Genomic DNA, 20,962 nt, shown 5'->3' on the forward strand with positions numbered 1-20,962 from the left:
TGGACTCTGCATACAGACCCTACCCAGAAAAGTACCTACTTGAGACATCTTGGACCAAACCATATACCAATGATCGGTCAGTCCTGGGTATTAATATGTTCAGGATACATTAAGAAAGTTGCAGGAGTTACTGATAAGGCTATATATGTTGTTGAAATGTGCATATAATTAGAATTTATTAAACTAAAACAAATGTTTCAAATTGGTCCTACAAAGTGAAAGACACTTCTTGGTAAAGGTGGATCAGGTTTTAGTGCTACTCATTATCAAACTCCCTTTTGAATTTCTTTCTTTCCTGGTTTGTTTTCAGTTTGTGCTTGTTGCATGCACTTGAGGTGATGACTCTAAAGGATCTTCTGATTAACCTTTGTTACCATGGAAACAGTTTTACCTGTTCAGTACATTCATAAAATATTTTAGATGTATAAACAATAACTCTGCTTTCAAAGAAAACATATTGCTTTCTTCAACTAAAAGCTAGAAACCCTCTTTTTCAGCTTAAACTCTGAAAAAATATATTAACTTCAGTGCTAATATTGATTTTACAAGTAGGTTCTATAATATAACCTTTCACTTAATACCTGAGAAATAAGAATGACTATCCATTTTAATATCCCTATAATCCATCAAAATATAAAATTTCCTTTAATATAATGAAAAAGAAAAAGGCCACTAATTCATCACAGCAAAATATGTTCCAATGATTAAATGTGTTTAACGGATTTTAACATTAACAAAGGTGGCTGCAATTTACAGTAATTTTTTTGCATATATAGAAGCAGCCACAGATATATATATGTATATTTATACACACATGCATTCATAAAATACATTTCATCTTAAAACTATGTTTCAGTTAACTTACAAGTCAAGAGACTTTGAGGAGACTTTCCTTTTGACAATTAAGTTCAGGCAGATACACATGCCCCGAGGTATGTACATTGATTCTAGTATGCTGCATGCTGGAACAATGTAAAGTGCATGCATGATTGAGTTTACACTGCAAAGGAGACAAATTTATTTTCTCATATTTTCAGATTTATCTTTTCTGAAGCAGATATGTTTATTTGCTTATCAGGCAAGATAGGACAAGTTTTTCCTGTTGCTTGAAAATATTTTCTCTGCTCCGTGGCCTGAAACAAACATATCTGTTCTAAACTCAGTTTGTACTACGTAAACTGCATGCCACAATAATCAATATTGCTCAATATTTTTTAGCAATGAAAAAATTTTTAGTAGTTTATGTCTTTAATTCAGACTGGTAAATGCTGAATCTAGCAGATGGTATGGAATCAGGAATTCTCATTCAACAAAAATTAGATTCGGATCTTGCACATCTTGAGGTTCATTGATTCAACACTTTCAGTTGTGAACTGGACCCTGTTCTTTATCTTCTTCTAAAAGATATCAAACCAAAGATGGACGGATAAAGAGAGTCTTTATTCAAGGTTAAGTTCAATTATCTTTACTGCAGCATTTCCAAAAGTTTTTGGAACAGTGAGAAAGTATAAGAGTTTGCAGTTTTATGATTCTTCAAGAGTATTTAATGAATAATTCACACTTTCCATGCACATTCTTTAGTCATGACTTTACACATTGGTACATAGCTTGAAGAGAAGGACTGTACTACCTCAACTGCATGTTTACGCTAAGTAATTCCATATAGTTTAAATTCAGCAGTGAGCTACAGCATAGTTCTTTTAATTTGAGATATCAGGAAACACATGTTGAATTGAGAATGAAAATTAAATGGCATGAAGTCAGTATAAGAGGATCTTTATTAGAAGCCATGTCAGGCCTCTGAGCCTGTCTTCTGGGAAATGAATTAAGAAGTCTCTTGAGAACCTGTATACTTAGGCAGCTAATAAAAGTATTTTGTTTTTTTCTTATGGCAAACTTGGCTCCTGCGTGTATGACATATATTAGATGTTTGAATTATGCAAGTTCTCAATCGTAATAACATAAAATATGTTTCCTCCCCTCTTATTAATGTCCTCTCACTTGTAGCAGCAGTCACTCGTGAACACATATGAGCACAGGGTGCCGTATCATTTCCTCATTTAGGAGGCCCTGTCTAATAAACACAATCGCTTAACTATCACTTTTCACATACCAGTTGAAGGAAGATAACTAAAATATCTTTCCTTCAAGAGTTCTAAAAACCGAAAAAAAAGCCTCGAGGCCAAATCAAAATCAAGAAATTTACTAATTTAAGTAAGCGGAATGCCAGATGATTGAGATACTAAACTTATTTCTGGTTTCTAAATATCAAAGATATTACCTCAAACACGAAGTTATTAACAGAACTGAGAAAGGTTTAGAAAATAAGTTGCATTCAACTCCCATAGCAGATGTGTTCTTGCCCTCTTGGATGATGCAGATTATCCTACCTGGTCTCCTGCCACAAAGTCCTCAATCCTGCCACACTAGAAGTATGCCGGTCTTTTCCAAGTCCTGTTTCATACTTGTGCTTGTGCCATGCAGGTGCTTCAGATAATCAAGGGCTTTTAAAATATTGCTCAGGTGCCTCAGATTTACCTGTTTCTGCAACTGTCTACACAGCTGGATGTACGAAGACCTGTTAAGTGGTGGAGTAATTCTGCTAGGACTGTTTGATGCAGTCCTTGGAAGAAACAGTTGAAGTCCCTCTCTTCTGAGTCAAGTGCTCTGTTCATTGGGGCTTATGACTTATGGCCCTTTTAAAATTTTGTCTCCAGTCAGTGGTTCTTCACTTCCAGTTGCAAAATAGAAGAAGCTTAACTGCAGAGTTGGAATGTGGCCCCAATGTTTTGAGAAGACTCATGACTGCTGACCTGTATCAGGTATGATCTCAGCATACCTCCTGGAAATGCCAAGGATTTAGGTGGTGAAATGTTTACCCTGGGGATCCCTGTCCCATATCTCATTTTCTTAGAATGAGATGGGCACAAAATTTTCTCAGCCCTCTCAAAAGTAAGCTCTCTCAAAGTAAATATTTAAGCATAACAGTCAAACTTCACATCAAATTTAAACACGGTAAGCTGACTTTTTGCCAGCTGTTTTTTCTCCCAAGAAAACACAATGGAAAAATCAAGGTCAATCAGGGAGGTTCTTTATAGTTCCAGCTTGTACTATATTATTCGTAAAGCTTGTATTCTTTTACCTTGCAGCTACCAATTTCTTCTCCTTCAGTCTCTGGACATTCATACTGTTGAAGATCGGGATATTACACTCTGATTCTAATCCTGAACTTTGATTTTCACCTGCATATATCAGGTTGCCTGGGAGGAGTTATCAGTGTCTGGTGCATGGACAAGAACTGATTTTAGTCTAGTCACAGCTTACAAATAATATTGCAGAGGAAAGACAAATATAGAAATCTGCCCAGATCCAGAAATACTATCAAACAGAATTTATCTGCTTGCATGATTCAAATTGTTTGTGTTCTAGATCAACCTTAATTCAGGGAAGATATTTATGCTTGTATATAAGCCATTTCTGTTCCCCGAAACACATGCATACACCATTAGCTTTAAACACATGCAATGTACTTTCCAGGGAGAAAAAAAAAGACTTTCCTGAGAGCAGCAGTAATTCTGTAATCATAGCCATTATGCTGCATGAATGTTGTTGAACTACAAGGTATTAATCATGGTTCTTTCCTCTGTTACTTCCTTAGACTATTACGTTTAAATACCCTAACCTCTTCCTCCCTCCCTCTCCTTCCTTCCTCCTTTTCTTTCTGTTTTTCTTTCTACCTTTCTTTGAACGTAATTCAGATAAGCGTTATCACTAAAGAAACAGTATCAGAAATGTGACTTCTTTAAATGTAACCACATATGAGAAAATGTGTATTGTTGTGCTCCTGTGCTGCTGTATTGGAGTGCTGCTATGGGTGGGTATAAGCTCTTTAAGAGGGACAGGCGAAGCAGGAGAGGTGGTGGGGTAGCGTTGTATGTTAGGGAGTGCTTGGATTGAGTCGAAATTGAGGAAGATGATGAGGATGACAAGGTTGAATGTTTATGGGTAAAGATCAGGGGGAAGGTTGGCAGGGCGGACATTACAGTGGGAGTCAGTTATAGACCACCCAACTAGGATGAGCAGACGGACAAGGCGTTTTACAAGCAGCTGTCAGAAGCCGTGTGGTCGCCAGCCCTTGTACTCGTGGGTGACTTCAACTTGGCACATGTCTGCTGGAAATACAACATGGCAGAGAGGAAGCAATCTAGGAGGTTCCTAGAATGTGTGGAGAATGTGCAGAACTTCTTCTTGCAAATGGTAAATGAGTCCACTAGAGGAGGGGCCCTGCTTGACCTGTTGTTTGTGATCAGAGAAGGACTAGTGGGAGATGTGAGAGTCAGTGGCCATCTTGGGAATAGTGATCATGAAATGTTAGAGTTTTCAATAGTGGAGAAAATAAGGAGGGGCAAGAGCAGAACTTCTGCCTTAGATTTCCGGCGGGCAGACTTTAGCTTGTTTAAGAGGCTGGTGGAGAGAGTCCCTTGGCAATCAGTCCTGAAGGGCAAAGGAGTCCAGGAAGGCTAGACAAGCTTTAAAAAGGAATTGCTAAATATTCAGGAGCAGGCTGTCCTGGTGTGTAGGAAGAAAAGCCATCGGGGAAAAAGACTGGCTTGGTTAAACAGAGAACTTAGACTAGAACTTAAGGAAAAAAAAGAGAGACTATTTGCTCTGGAAGAAGGGTCGGGTAACTTGGGAGGTCTATAGGGACGTGGCCAGAGAAAAGATTAGAAGGGCCAAAGCTCAATTAGAGCTTGATTTGGCTGCTATGGTCAAAGATAACAAAAAAAGTTTCTACAAATACATCAACAGCAAAAGGAGAGTCAAGGAGAGCCTCCACTACTTGCTGAATGAGGAGGGTAGTGTAGTGTCAGGGGATGAGGAAAAGGCAGAGGTGCTCAATGCCTTCTTTGCCTCGGTCTTTAATGTCAAGACCGGTTGTCCTCAGGAGACTCAGCCTCCAGAGCCTGAAGTTAAGGACAGGGAGCTGTGTGAACCCCCCGTAATCCAGGAGGAGACGGTTAGTGACCTGCTGTGCCAGTTGGACACCCACAAGGCTATGGGCCCAGATGGGATTCACCCCAGACTAATGAAGGAACTGGCAAATGAACTTGCCAAACCACTCTCGATTATCTACCGGCAGTCCTGGTTAACTGGAGAAGTTCCAGCTGACTGGAAATTAGCAAACGTAACACCCATCTACAAGAAGGGTCGGAAGGATGATCCAGGGAACTATAGGCCTGTCAGCCTGACGTCGGTGCCAGGCAAGGTGATGGAACAGATCATCCTGAGTGCCATTACATGGCACACGCAGGACAATCGGGGCATCGGGGCCAGCCAACATGGATTCATGAAAGGCAGGTCCTGCTTGACCAACCTGGTCTCCTTCTATGACTAAGTGACCCGCTTAGTAGATGAGGGCAGGGCTGTGGATGTAGTCTATCTAGACTTCAGTAAGGCATTCGACACTGTCTCCCACAGCATCCTCCTAGACAAACTGGCTGCCTGAATCTTGGATGGGTGGACTCTTCAATGGGTTAAAAACTGGCTTGATGGCAGAGCCCAGAGAGTGGTGGTGAACGGGGCAAAGTCCAACTAGCGGCCGGTCACTAGCGGTGTTCCCCAGGGCTCAGTTCTGGGGCCGGTGCTGTTCAATATCTTTAGAGATGATCTAGACGTAGGGATTGAGTGCACCCTCAGCAAATTTGCAGATGACACCAAGCTGGGTGGGAGTGTCGATCTGCTGGAGGGTAGGAAGGCCCTACAGAGGGATCTGGACAGGTTAGATAGATGTGCCGAGACCAACGGCATGAGGTTCAACAAGAACAAGTGCCGGGTCTTACACTTCAGCCACAACAACCCCATGCAGCTCTACAGGCTGGGGGAAGAGTGGTTAGAAAGCGGCCCGGTGGAAAGAGACCTGGGGGTGCTGATCGACAGCCGACTAAACATGAGCCAGCAGTGTGCCCAGGTGGCCAAGAAGGCCAATGGCGTCCTGGCCTCTATTAGGAATAGTGTAGCCAGCCGGTCTACGGAAGTGATCGTCCCTCTGTACTCGGCACTGGTGAGGCCGCACCTTGAATACTGTGTTCAGTTCTGGGCCCCGCACTTCAAGAAAGATGTTGAGGTGTTGGAGCGAGTCCAGAGGAGGGCGACCAAGCTGGTGAAGGGTCTGGAGGGTCTGACCTACAAGGAATGGCTGAGGGAGCTGGGGTTGTTTAGCCTGGAGAAGAGGAGGCTCAGAGGTGACCTTATTGCAGTCTACAACTACCTGAAGGGAGGTTGTAGCGGAGTGGGAGTCAGCCTCTTCTCCCAGGCAACTAGCGATAGGACAAGAGGACACAGCCTCAAGCTTTGCCAGGGGAGGTTCAGGTTGGACATCAGGAAGAATTTCTTTTCAGAAAGGGTTATTAGACATTGGAATGGGCTGCCCAGGGAGGTGGTGGAGTCACCATCTCTGGATGTGTTTAAGAAAAGACTGGACATGTCACTTAGTGCCACGGTCTAGTTGACATGGTGGTGTCAGGGCAATGTTTGGACTTGATGATCCCTGAGGTCTCCTCCAACCTGATTGATTCTGTGATTCTGTGTTACTACGAATTATTGCATTTAAATGTAAATGACACCATAACACACTGGTGTGTCTGTCCATGCATGCCTGTGTGCATGCATGACAGAGTTGACTATATATAAATTTGACAGAGTATGTAATCAGTGCAGCCCACTGGTTATTACCCACTGATGCTGTTTCACATGGGCACCAGTGATACAACAAGGAACGGTCTTTTCATCAGTCCTTCCAGTCAAAGGGAAGGGGTTTGAAAGGTACAGTCGAATCGGGAAATCAGCAGATGGCTACAGAACTTGTGCCACAACCAGGGGTTCAGCTACTTAGACCATGGGACTCGCTTTGAGAAATCTGGTCTACTGACAGCTGATGGGGTCCATCTGACAGAGAAGGAGAAGACCATCTTCGGTCACAGGCGTGCCAAGCCAGGGCAGAGGGCTTTAAACTAAAGTTGCCGGGGGAGAGGAACCTCAGTCCATCCCAATCCTGCCAGTTTGATGCCAGGGCCAGCAATAGATGCCTAGAGCCTGGAGAAAGATTTCGGGTCAGCAGGAGAGTGCAGGAAGAGCAGTGGAAAGGAATCTCTGCCAGTCAGTCAGCTTCATCGGGGGTCCAACTGAAATGCCTCTATGCAAACACACAGAGCATGGGGAATAAACAAGAGGAGCTAGAGACGTGCGCATGCCTGCAAGGCTATTATCTTATTGGCATTATGGAGATGTGGTGGGGCAGCTCCTATGACTGTGGTATTGGAATGGAAGGATACAGGCTCTTTAGGAAAAACAGGGAGAGGAGATGAAGAGGGGGTGTTGCCCTCTATGTCGATGACCAGCTGGAATGCATGGAGCACTGCCTGGGGTTGGAGGAGGAGCCAATCGAGAGTTTATGTGTCAGGATTAAAAGGAGGGCAGGGACTGAAGACATTATAGCAGGTGTCTTCGACAGGCCACCTGATGAGGGAGACAGAGCAGATGAGGCCCTCTACAGACAGAGAGGTGTAGCCTCATGTTCACAGGCTCTAGTCCTCATGGGGGACTTCAACCACCCTGATATCTCCTGGAGAGACAACACAGCAGGGCACAAGCAATCCAGGTGATCACTGGAATGTGTGGATGATAACTTCCTTCTCGAGGTGACAGAGGAGCCAATGAGGAGATGTGCCATGCTGGACCTTGTTCTCACCAACAAGGAGGGGCTGGTGGGGGACGTGAAGCTCAAGGGCAGCACTGGCTGCAGTGACTACAAAATGGTGGAGTTCAAGATCCTTAGGGCAGCGAGGAGGGCATGCAGCCAGCTCAGCACCCTGGACTTCAGAAGAGCAGAGTTTGGCCTCTTCAGAGACCTGCTTGGGAGAGTCCCTTGGGATAAAGCTCTGGAGAGAGAAAGGGCCCCCAAAAAAATGTAAATATTCAAGGACCACCTCCTCCAAGCTCAGGACCGATGCATCGCAACAAAGAGGAAGTCAGGCAAAAATGCCAGGAGGCTTGCATGGATGAACAACGAGCTCCCAGACAAAGTCAGACACAAAAAGGAAGCCTACAGAGGGTGGAAGCAAGGTGAGGGAGCCTGGGAGGAATACAGGGAAATTGTCCAAGCAGCCAGGGAGCAGGTTAGGAAAGCTAAAGCCCTGATAGAATTAAATCTGGCCAGGGTTGTCAAGGACAACAAGAAATGCTTCTATAGGTATGTCAGTGATAAAAGAAAGACTAGGGAAAATGTGGGCCCTCTATGGAAGCAAACGGGAGACCTGGTTACCCGGGAAATGGAGAAGACTGAGGTACTCAAAAACTTTTTTGCCTCAGTCTTTATGAGCAAGTTCTCAAGCCACACCGCCCAAGTTGCAGAAGGTGAAAAGACAGGGACTGAGAGAATGAAGTAACCGCCCACTGTAGGAGAAGATCAGGTTCGAGACCATCTAAGGAACCTGAAGGTGCACAAGTCCATGGGACCTGATGAGGTGCAACCATGGGTCCTGAGGGAAATGGCGGATGAAGTTGCTAAGCCGCTATCCATCATTTTTGAGAAGTTGTGGCAGTTTGGTGAAGTCCCCACTGACTGGAAAAAGGGAAACACAACCCCCATTTTCAAGAAGGGGAAAAAAAAAGAACTACAGGCCAGTCAGTCTCACCTCTGTGCCCGCCAAGATCATGGAGCAGATCCTTCTGGAAACTATGCTAAGGCACATGGAAAACAAGGAGGTGATTGGTGACAGCCAACATGGCTTCACTAAGGGAAACCATACCTGACAAATTGGTGGCCTTCTACGACGGGGTTACAGCACTGGTAGACAGGGCAAGAGCAACTGATGTCATCCACCTGGACTTGTACAAAGCATTTGACACTGTCCCGCATGACAGCCTTATCTTTAAATTGGAGAGACGTGGACTTGATGGATGGACCATTCAGTGGATAAGGAATTGGCTGGATGGTCGCACTCAAAGGGTTACGGTCAATGGCTCGATGTCCAAGTGGACACCAGTGAGGAGTGGCATTCCTCAGGGGTCGGTATTGGAACTGGTTGTGTTTAACGTCTTTGTCGGCGACATGGACAGTGGGATTGAGTGCGCCCTCAGCAAGTTCGCCAATGACACCAAGCTGCGTGGTGAAGTTGACATGCTGGAGGGAAGGGATGCCATCCAGAGGGACCTTGACAGGCTTGAGAGCTGGGCCTGAGTGAACCACATGAAGTTCAATAAAGCCAAGTGCAAGGTCCTGCATGTGGGTCGGGGCAAAGTAAAGCACAAGTAAAGGCTAGGCGGAGAATGGGTTGAGAGAAGCCCTGGGGAGGACTTGGGGGTGATGAGCCGGCAATGCGTGCTTGCAGCCCAGAAGGCCAACCGTATCCTGGGCTGCATCAAAAGAAACATGGCCAACAGGCAAGAGAGGTGATTCTCCCCGTCTACTCCGCTTTTGTGAGACCCCACTGGAGTACTGCGTCCAGCTCTGGGGCCCCTAACATAAGAAGGACATGGAGCTGTTGGAACAAGTCCAGAGGAGGGCCACGACTGTGATCAGAGGGCTGGAGCACCTCTCCTATGAAGACAGGCTGAGAGAGTTGGGGCTCTTCAGCCTGGAGAAGAGAAGGCTCCGGGGAGACCTTCTAGCAGCCTTCCAGAAGGAGGCCTACAGGAAAGCTGGAGAGGGACTTTTTACAAGGGCATGGAGTGATAGGATGAGAGGTAATGGTTTTAAACCAAAAGATGGTAGATTAAATGAGATATTAGGAAGAAATTCTTTACTGTGAGGGTGGAGAGACGCTGTAAGAAGTTGCCCAGAGAAGTTGTAGATGTTCCCTCCCTGGAAGTGTTCAAGGTCAGGTTGGGTGGGGCTTTGAGCAACCTGGTCTAGTTGAAGATATCCCTGCCCATCGTAGAGGGGGCGGAACTAGCTGATCTTTAAGGTCCCTTCCAACCCAAACCATTATGTGATTCTATGATTCCGTGATATGATAATTTAGAGAAAAAGATTTTTATAAGATTTACTATTCATGTTTAATTTACATTGCTATCATTCATGGTTAAATTGGAAAAATTGCAAAGAGAAAAAAATATATATAAAAGAGGGACTGATATTTTACTACTTTGCTTTTCAAATAAACAGATATTAGTTGAGTAGATGAATTTATGCTGTAACGGAATTTCAAACCACTAATTTGCTCTTTTCATGTAGCAAAAACTATATAAAATTATTCTGCATAGGAATCTTTAAGAAGTAATATTTTAACTGGTGACTTTAAGGCTAATCTGAAGTATCTAAAGGGAAAGAAGCTTGTTTCTACTTTGTGATGTTCAAAAACTTCAAAATTATATCTGAGAAATACTGAAGTAAGGTGATAAAAATGTATTTCTTTTCAAAAACATTACAAAGTTTCAAAGAGGGAAACTAGGCTTACCATCATGTTTGAAGGCATCTGAAAAGTGGTAGAGGTTTGTTGGGGAGTGATACTGTTGTGCAGCTCCTCTCCAGCCTGGTGACGATACACTTCCTAATGAAGGACTGCTTAATCGTGGTCTGTTCTTTGAATTAAACGAGGCTAAAGATGAACTAGCAGATTTGATTCTTAGGATAGCAGCATATGAAGTGGGGAGACCAGGAACAGCTTCTGAATATTCTGAAAAAAACCCAAGAAATGAACATTGAATAAAGATGAAATCTGTCACTTTTCAAAACAATATTTAGTTATGCAGTGGAAAAGTAGAAAAGTTTTATCTGTAAATGGAGTCTCAGAGGCACCTCGGACTCCGCAAGGGACTCAGCTTCTAGACAGAACTGCGTAGCAGTATAGAGCTCTAAGAAAATGCCTCTGCAGTTTCAACACAATATGAAAATCAGGTGGTTATTAAAATTCTTACAGTAATATGAGTTTTCAATATTTTAAATTCTATTTATATGACCCCAAGTCACTTGTAGAAAAGTGTCTGCCAAGACACCATCTTTCCTTAACACCCTTACATTACTTTGTATACGTAGTGAAGAAACACTGGCTGAAACTAAATATGTTCTTCATTTCAACACTAGTCTGCAAATCAAATGAGCCAGCTAAAAAGCCCAAAAGCCCATATATGTGTGCAAAAATATCTCTCCCAAAAACATGCACATATCAAGTCACCTCCTTTTCTGTCTCTGTAACTTCCCTTTTCTTCTTTTCCTGCCTGTACTTCAAATTTCAATGTCTACAGAGAAAGACTAGTGCCCAAGATTTTGATCCCTGTATAATGCCAAATATAAGAGAAACAGAATCATAGAATCATAGAATCATTTTGCTTGGAAAGTACCTTAACATCATCAAGCCCAACCATTAAACTAACACTAACAAGTCCACCACTAAACACTATCCCTAAGCACCACATCTACTCGTCTTTTAAATACCTCCAGGGATGGTGATTCTACCACTTCCCTGGGCAGCCTGTGCCACTGCTTGATAACCCTTTTGGTGAAGAAATTTTTCCTAATCTAAGGAATCTAAGCCTCCCCTGGTACAACCTGAGGCCATTTCCTCTCATCCTATCATTTGTTACCTGGGAGAAGAGACTACACCCCACCTCGCTACAACCTCCTTTCAGGTACTTGTAGACAGCAATAAGGTCTCTCCTCAGCCTCATTTTCTCCAGGATAAACAACCCCAGTTCCTTCAGCTGCTCCTCATAAGACTTGTTCTCCAGACCCTTCACCAGCTTTGTTGCCCTTCTTTGGACTCTCTCCAGAACCTCAACATCTTTCTCGCAGTAATGGACCCAAACCTGAACACAGTATTTGAGGTGCGGCCTCACCAGTGCCAAGTACAGGGGGACGATCACTTCCCTAGTTCTGCTGGCCACACTGTTTCTGATACAAGCCAGGATGCTGTTTGCCTTCTTGGCCACCTTGGCACACTGCTGGCTCATATTCAGCTGGCCATCGATCAACACCCCCAGGTCCTTTTCCACCAGGCATCTTCCTAGCCACTCTTCCCCAAGCCCATAGCATTGCGTGGGGTTGTTGTGCCCCAAGTGCATGACCCGACACTTAGCCTTGTTGAACCTCATACAGTTGGCCTCGGCCCATCAATCCAGCCTGTCCAGATCCCTCTGCAGACACTTTCTACCCTCCAGCAGATCAACACTCCCTCCCAGCTTGGTGTCGACTGTGAACTTACTGAGGGTGCACTCGATCCCTTTGTCCAGATCATTGATAAAGATGTTGAATAGAACTGGCCCCAATACTGAGCCCTGGGGAACAGCACTTGTGACCGGCTGCCAGATGGATTTAACTCCATTCACAACAACTCTTTGGGCCCGTAGACAGTTTTTCACCTAGCAAAGCGTACGCCCATCCAAGCCATGAGCAGTCAGTTTCTCCAGGAAAATGCTGTGGAAGACTGTGTCAAAGGAACAGAGGAAGCAGAACTATTGAAATCAATAGTCCTTAATGTACAACAGTCTTAAGGAGATGTGAAGAATCTTTAAAAATACATTGATATAGGTGAGTAAAGGGAGTCAGGCTGCGTATCAGGTACCTACAGAATCACACAGAATCACAGAATCAACCAGGTTGGAAGAGACCTCAGGGATCATCGAGTCCAACCGTTGCCCTGACACCACCCTGTCAACTAGACCATGGCACTAAGTGCCATGTCCAGTCTTTTCTTAAACACATCCAGAGATGGTGACTCCACCACCTCCCTGGGCAGCCCATTCCAATGTCTAATAACCCTTTCTGAAAAGAAATTCTTCCTGATGTCCAACCTGAACGTCCCCTGGCAAAGCTTGAGGCTGTGTCCTCTTGTCCTATCGCTAGTTGCCCAGGAGAAGAGGCCAACTCCCACTTCACTACAACCTCCCTTCACGTAGTTGTAGACTGCAATAAGGTCACCTCGGAGTCTCCTCTTCTCCAGGCTAAACAACCTCAGCTCCCTCAGCCGTTCCTTGTAGGTCAGACCCTCCAGACCCTTCACCAGCTTGGTCGCCCTCCTCTGGAATTGCTCCAACACCTCAACATCTTTCTTGAAGTGTGGGGCCCAGAACTGGACACAGTACTCAAGGTGCGGCCTCACCAGTGCCGCGTACAGAGGGACGATCACTTCCCTAGACAGGCTGGCTACACTGTTCCTAATAGAGGCCAGGATGCCATTGGCCTTCTTGGCCACCTGGGCACACTGCTGGCTCATGTTTAGCCGGCTGTCGATCAGCACCCCCAGGTCTCTTTCCACCGGGCCGCTTTCTAACCACTCTTCCCCCAGCCTGTAGAGCTGCATGGGGTTGTTGTGGCCAAAGTGTAAGACCCGGCACTTGTTCTTGTTGAACCTCATGCCGTTGGTCTCGGCGCATCTATCTAACCTGTCCAAATCCCTCTGTAGGGCCTTCCTACCCTCCAGCAGATCGACACTGCCACCCAGCTTGGTGTCATCTGCAAATTTACTGAGGGTACACTCAATCCCTACGTCTAGATCATCTCTAAAGATATTGAACAGCACCGGCCCCAGAACTGAGCCCTGGGGAACTCCGCTAGTGACCGGTCGCCAGTTGGACTTTGCCCCGTTCACCACCACTCTCTGGGCTCGGCCGTCCAGCCAGTTTTTAACCCATTGAAGAGTCCACCCATCCAAGCCCGGGCAGCCAGTTTGTCTAGGAGGATGCTGTGGGAGACAGTGTCGAATGCCTTACTGAAGTCTAGATAGACTACATCCACAGCCCTGCCCTCATCTACTAAGCGGGTCACTTGGTCATAGAAGGAGACCAGGTTGGTCGAGCAGGACCTGCCTTTCATGAATCCATGTTGGCTGGCCCAGATGCCCCGATTGTCCTGCATGTGCCGTGTAATGGCACTCAAGGAACTACGAAGGAAATGATTTTTTGGGGGACAGTGGAAGTGGCTGGCAGAAAAAAAGATCATTGTTCTCTCATCTCCACTGATGATAAATATTTATAAATTGGACATTCTTCACAGTGGCATAACATGAACAATGGAAAACTATGAGCATTCGGAAGCTTTGAATAGCAGCATACTCAACTGAAATAAAATCTCTTTAAAATATTGGGTCATTGCCTTGCTGGAGAGCTTTTGGAGAAATATTCTAAGCATAAATACAGTTTGGATTATTTAATATTTCAAAAGGTTTAAAATTGGAGAAATACACATTTCACGTTATGAAGTTTGTGACAGTGAACGCTTAGAGTCTTTCAGGTTTAGGAAAAGGTCATTTCAGTGCAGTATTTAATGTCTCTGATCAGGTGTTAAAAATGCACTTTTTAGAAGAAGCTGTAATTTGGCACAAGCGGTTGGCGAGTATTTTTAAAATTACCTGCAAACTCTAAATATATAGATTATTTGATGATGCTCATTTAAAATTTGTATTTAAATACAAGTTTTGCAATAAGATGGGAAAGGCAGAAAGGAGAACTCTGCTTTAAGTTGTTTTTCATCCTAGTCTCACAAACTATCTACTTTACAATGTGCATCATGCTGTTTTGTTTATAATTTACATAATACCATCTTTCCTGACCCACAAAGAGAGATGAAATAGAACATCATCATGATAAATTAAAATGTTGTATGAAAATATATCTCATAGGACGTCTTGAAACATTATCACTGGAATATAAGTTGTCTTTCAATACATTCCTTCAACATTTTGCAATATTGATGTATTTTAGTTCTTCTGAATAAAATTTTTCCATAGAAGGAAAGTAAAGTAAAATCATTCCAATTCCAGGTGTACATTGAAAAAATATTTAAAATTTCATATTAAAATCTATCCCCATTAGAATAACTTATTTTCTTTCTGATTTCCCTGAGGTCAGAATCTCAAGGTCATTGAGGTTTCTTGAAGAAATTTTTGACTTATTTTTGTCTCACCAAATGCTAATTTACCTTATGAACAAAAATATTTTTGGCCTTACAAATATAAATGATTTCAGCTAAATGAGCTGCGGTAGAAATGTCCATGCTTAATGTAGAATGGACATCTTCCTAGTGAGAAGAGAAGGAAGACGTTCCCTGGGGAATATGGACATAAAGGAAAGGGACAAACTCTCTCTAACACAGTCTACATCAGAGCATGGAAATGCTTAGTGGTGAATGTAGCAGTTCTGGTAGCAGGATAGTTGATTAGTTGTACTGTAAGTGGGCATTGGTCACTGTGGAGGTCCTCAGACTCTCACAGCCTGGATCCTCTGATATCCCCAGGATGCTGATACCCTCCCTGGAAATGCTGCAGGAAATCTGGAAATGCGCAGACTGGGACACAGTTCTGTTTTTTTCACATAGAGATGGGATGTGGCCAGATTGTAGCTGGTAACAAGGATGCAACGCACCACGCAAATGACTCTCGCTTTGAAAAGACACCACACGTCTTTGTCTTTTAAACACATACATACCCTTCTGCTTCTAACCCAAGGTGAACAAATGTTCTGTAATCTATATGAGATGGACAAGGAAGCAAAAAGAAAATGCTAAATTAAAAAGTGTGGTGTCACAGAACTATTCTTGTGTATATTTTTATACATAAGTAAACTACTACATACTTCTAAAACAGTTATACATTCTGTTCTACAGGATCCATTTCTACAGCTTTAAAAAAAAGAAAGGTGGAACCAGTGGTGATTGCTTTTGGGAAGACATTCCTCCAGTGTGCACACAGACATAGAAGAAACACACACGAGAAGGAATTTTACTTTATAATTTAAAAAAAATGCAGACCTGCCTTTGGTCCAAACTTTACAACACAGCATAATAAAACTTAATAAGATTTCCAAAGGAAACATGATTGCAATCGCATCTATAATGAATGTACTGTTCCTTGAGTACTTTCTGCAGATACAGGCACTTTTCTATTTTCAGCATGGTATTTTAGCTCTATGCTATTTGCCCTATGGAAAAGAACATGGATTTGGGAAAACTCTATGTCAGTACTTTTTCAGCAAATGCTACATACTTTGTGTGACTGAAATATGGTATTATTAGGCTGTTAAATGTACTGTATGAGAAAAGGAGGCTGAGGGGAGACCTTATCGCTGTCCACAACTGCCTGAAAGGAGGTTGTAGCGAGGCGGGTATTAGTCTCTTCTCCCAAGTCACAAGTGATGGAATGAGAGGAAATGGCCTCAAGTTGTGCCAGAGGAGGTTTAGATTGGATATCAGGAAAAATTTCTTCACCAAAAGGGTTATCAAACATTGGAACAGGCTGCCCAGGGAATTAGTTGAGTCACCATCGCTGGAGGTATTTAATGTGGTAGATGTGTAGATGTGGTGTTTAGGGACAGGGTCTAGTGGTGGACTTGGCAGTGCCAGGTTAACGGCTGGACTTGGTGATCTTAAAGGTCCTTTCCAACAAAAACGATTCTATGATTTTATGATTCTATGATATAACATACTTATATCAGTAATAAAACTCTAATGTCTGAAAACCTTTTAAACTATGTAGTCCATTTGTTGACAACAGAAGTTAGTTCCTTAGATGATGTTCCTGAGTATATCAGCTATGAAGTATATCAGCTTGAGAAAATTAAAATAATTATTCTTATGTTGTTTCATTGGGAAAATTATGAAACAGTCTTCCTTGATGGGTAGACAGAAAGGCTTCCTGTGCAAGTTAGAGAGTCTGAGTTGTATATTGTTTCTTTTGCAAAGAAATGGAGATTAGCAATCAGAAATTAAATATTAACACTAATAATCCTGATTCTCAGACAATTTTATATAGCTTCTACGTTACTGTTGCCCTGTATTGTCAGCTTGGAAGGTGAGTGGAGCAAGCGCACAACTCTGCATGTTTCCACATAAACATATTATTTTATAATTCTTTCTTTTATTTTCAATATTAAATTTTTCAGTTCAATAACACACTGAGAATAAAATGCAGCCAGACTCCTACTCCTCGAGCAAGTCTGCTATTTAGGTCTCCTCCTTGCTGTGTCTCTGATTCTCTGCCATCTCCACCTGCTTCCATAAAAGTCTCTCGGATGACCTTGCTCACAGGAGAGGAACATCCTTCTACCAGGTTCTGCCAGATCTATCATGCAGCAAAAAAGTTAAGACAAATAAGCAGCCTTCCTCCCTGCTTTCCGGGCACACAAGAGAAACAAAAAATAGTAGGTATATGTAGAGTTATAAACAAACACATCAAAAATTGTATACTCCGTTACACTTAATTAATTTAACCCCAGGCCAGATTGCAGATTATTCACACGCAGGAAGGCAAAATAACCATTAATCCTTTCAAAATTATACTATGAAATAATTTTTCTTTTTACTTCTTTTTAAATTGGAAGGGCATGCCAACTTATTAGATGAGGCATCCTACAGTTTCTAGTAAGCTTGAGCTAACATGTACTCCTGACCCAACTAGTTTGAGATCAGATGTTACGTCATTAGGGTGAGTGCCTGGAACAGCTTCCAGGCAGAGGAATGCATCTGGGGGCGAAGGAAGTTTGAGGAGGTGCAGGAACCAGAGAAACGTGGAGGGCTAAGCAGTAAGTAGGACTGGAAAATGAAGAAAGCACAATAGCAAGACTCCGGGCTGCCTGTTTTGCCAACAAATCACGTTGCTAGACAAAAGTAAACAGAAGCCATACTGAAATCTCCAGAGCTATGCAGCTTCCCTTTCTGCAGAAGTCCGAATCAAAGCGCAGTTTTTGTTAATGTAATATTTCTCATTTTTAGGCTGTAGCTCTCCTGTTTCTTTGCATACATAACCCAATAAGCTACTCCAGTAAATAGGATTCAACAACACTGAAATAGTTTTGACAACCTCTTTTTGCTGAAGTAGTATGTGTAGGGAGCTTGGTGAAATGAACTTGTTATGTGTTGTCTCATCAAGTCAAGAAGACTGTAATTCTTTTCCCACTTAACAAGAAAAAAATGTTTTAAAATTCTTTGTTATCTAATCGAATAGGGAACACTTGTTCCGCAGTTGTAAGTTCAGAGTTTAAAAGAACAAAAGAATCAACATTATCTCAGATGGCATGAATATAAAGTGCCATGGTAAGAAAGAGAAGGAAAGGATACAAAAGTCACTCTACATGGCAAGAAGGTCCTGCAGTAATGGCAGTATCACACAAGCTGGTTTCTGACCTTTCATTGTATAATTGTTTTGTTTGGCTGGGATTAGTGATCAATGTGAAATTTCACCCTGACTCTGGTTGCTCTATCATGCTCATGGGGATGCTGTGTCTGAGTAAAGCTTCTCTTGTAAGACATAACTGGAAATGGTTAATAAATTATACACAAGCAAATATTTCTTGTTTTGTTTACTGAAAGCCTGTAGCCTGTGATCATTATTGACAACTAGAGCAGAAATCACACTTACCTGAAAACAAAATCCACTTCCTAATCTGAACATTCACCTCCAGAGATTTAGGCTTCTGAACTGCCTAGTTGCAGTGGCTTAATTAGAATATATTTTTATTGGAGTACTATTTACAATAAAATTATTCCTTTAATTTCGTTTGGATTAGGCTTCTGAGACTTGGGAGAATAAATTTATTTTCCATTATTTAAGTATATAGTTAAACTGCTGGAGAGTAAATGTTACTCTCTACTGTCTTTTTTAGCTTTACCAGTCTACCCTTAAAATCCTTAAGAAAATCCATCAAAGACCTATGGATAGCTCTCAAAACTCTGTTGCACTTGAGCTTCACAATGAAATTATATTTTCCCTAACCTCATTCTTAGAAATAACTTAAGTATTTGGGATGAAATATCCAAAGGTTTTTCAGCTGCAAGCAGACACAAACAAGGAATATATAGGCTCAAATGGCAAAGATACTAAGCAACTAGAAACCAGACACAATAAAATCAGTGGCTTAGATTAGCCTTCCCAGTTCTTTGCACTAAGATTACCATATTTATAGTCATCTTAACAAGCGTATGACAGTTTTAAGATGAATTATATTTTTTTTATTCCAAGTGCATATTTTCTTAACTGTGATTTCCAACAGCAAACTATGAGTTGAATTAGTTTGGTAACTTTTTAATGAATCTGTGTCAACTCATTAAATTATTCATGCATCTTTTATTATTTCCAGCACATGCTGCTATTTAGCCTTTCTTTGGTCAGATTCAACACAACCAGGAAAAACAGTGTCACAGGTAATGGAGAAGCAGTCTTCTACTGATTACAGAGTTTTTCTTCTTTTAGAAAAAAGCAAAAATATGACTTTCAAGATCATTTGAAAGAAGTTTACTCCCATAGTTTGTTATACCTATGTCAGGTTAAATTCAACTTCATTTCACATGTGCTGTGGGAGAACTAAGCTGACTGAGAGAAAGGGGATCTTTTCCCACAGGGTGGCACATGCTTATGCACGTTCCTTAGGTACAGTCCATGGGTACAAATATAAACCACAAATACTGTCCTGTTATATTTTATCTGACAGATTAGTTTCAAAAGGCATAACCTGTGTCAACATAGCTCCAACAATGGTACTATGTAATTTGACCAAAACTCATTCTTTCTTCAAACAGAGGAAGATGACAAGGCAAATTCACAGAATTCATCCCCAAAACATCTTTGAAAACTATCTTTGTAGTGTTTGAAATCTACAGAGAGTAAAGGATTCTGACTCTTGGGGTGGTATTTTGTTTTCCTTCATTCTTTTTTTTTTTTTTTTAAGTGTCTTCTGGTCAGCTACTAACTCATTGACATTTCTCAATAATCTAATTAAAATGTGGTCTATCTTATAATACTTGCAAATGTGACCTTCATTTGTATATTTTTGCTAGCTAGCATGTTTAATCAAATGTCACTAAGAATGCTAACCCTTTTTTTTCATTGTAACTTTTAATTACATTGTTTCAGTGGAAGTGTTCAGTCTTCTAAGCTTATGAAAACATGGATACGCAAACTAGATTGTATCACTGTTTCTCCTGAAGTTTTTAAAGAGAAATATATTTTCTGTCTTGTTCTGTGCATGCACATCAGTTTTCTTTTAGACTGCTCAATGACATATAGCTTTGCAATAATCTGAGAGAGACAAGAACAGTAGGAAACTGTTGATAAGGTGTCCATCCAGGGCATCTCCTTATGAGAACTAGGATTACTACTAAAACACAGCAAAATGTCAGTAAATTATGTTTTCCTGATGAAATGAGATTAACTGTAACAACAAAAAAAAATAACCAGAGCAAAATAAGGTAAGAAGTGGAAGCTAGCAGGTTTTCTCAAGAAATGGCTAGTGCATCTGATCCTCCTCTGCACACTTCCCAATGTGTGTGTTTTAGTTTATGTGTCAGAAATTTTGTTTCAAAGACGCTATTATGACCTAATGATTACTCAGAACAACAGGCGATGCAACAACATATGTAGACAATCATCAAAACCAAACCAAAACAAACAAAAAGACTGAAACCTTCAATGGGAACCTCATTTTAAACATCTGAAATCTGGATGTCTACCTGTGAGCTGGTGAGGCTGGGTTCACTTCACAGGTAGCGAAGAGGAAAAGGAACATGGCATATGATGTGATCGACATGCTCAGTAAAAGGCTACGTTTTGCCACAGACTTTAAAAGGAAAGTAAGGTGAGTAGCTGAGATGTCAACATTTCAACTTGTTCAGATGTCCACTGTCTTAGTCCTCTCATCATAAATCAGTCAAGCTTAATTTGTGTCTTTTTTACTCAAAATGTCCAGTTGTTCTGCAGAGGAATGAAGATCAAGAGATATAAATTGCTTTCCAAAGCAGCAGTGGGGGATGATTTAGAAGCTGGAAGTTCTCAAGGAAAATATGCTAGTGGTCTTCATCAACCTAGGGAAGTGATCGTCCCTCCGTACTCGGCACTGGTGAGGCCGCACCTTGAATACTGTGTCCAGTTCTGGGCCCCACACTTCAAGAAAGATGTTGAGGTGTTGGAGTGAGTCCAGAGGAGGGAGACCAAGCTGGTGAAGGGTCTGGAGGGCATGACCTAAGAGGAATGGCTGAGGG

The 20,962-nt window shown here is 42.2% G+C and overlaps 1 protein-coding gene across 1 annotated transcript in view; it reads right to left on the bottom strand.

Moving 5' to 3' along the window:
- Positions 1-19,769, bottom strand: part of CNTN5 (contactin 5) — a 294,289-nt gene extending 274,520 nt beyond the window's left edge. The window contains exons 1-3 of the mRNA XM_068395332.1: positions 19,727-19,769; positions 19,287-19,337; positions 10,458-10,682 (exon numbers count right to left, since the gene is read on the bottom strand). Of these exons, the coding sequence (XP_068251433.1) occupies positions 10,458-10,682; positions 19,287-19,337; positions 19,727-19,769 (319 nt within the window). The remainder of the gene's footprint in view (positions 1-10,457; positions 10,683-19,286; positions 19,338-19,726) is intronic.
- Between the last annotated feature and the right edge of the window lie 1,193 nt (positions 19,770-20,962).

Source organism: Nyctibius grandis, chromosome 2, assembly GCF_013368605.1.
Source record: "Nyctibius grandis isolate bNycGra1 chromosome 2, bNycGra1.pri, whole genome shotgun sequence".
In the NCBI taxonomy this organism is placed as follows: domain Eukaryota; kingdom Metazoa; phylum Chordata; class Aves; order Nyctibiiformes; family Nyctibiidae; genus Nyctibius; species Nyctibius grandis.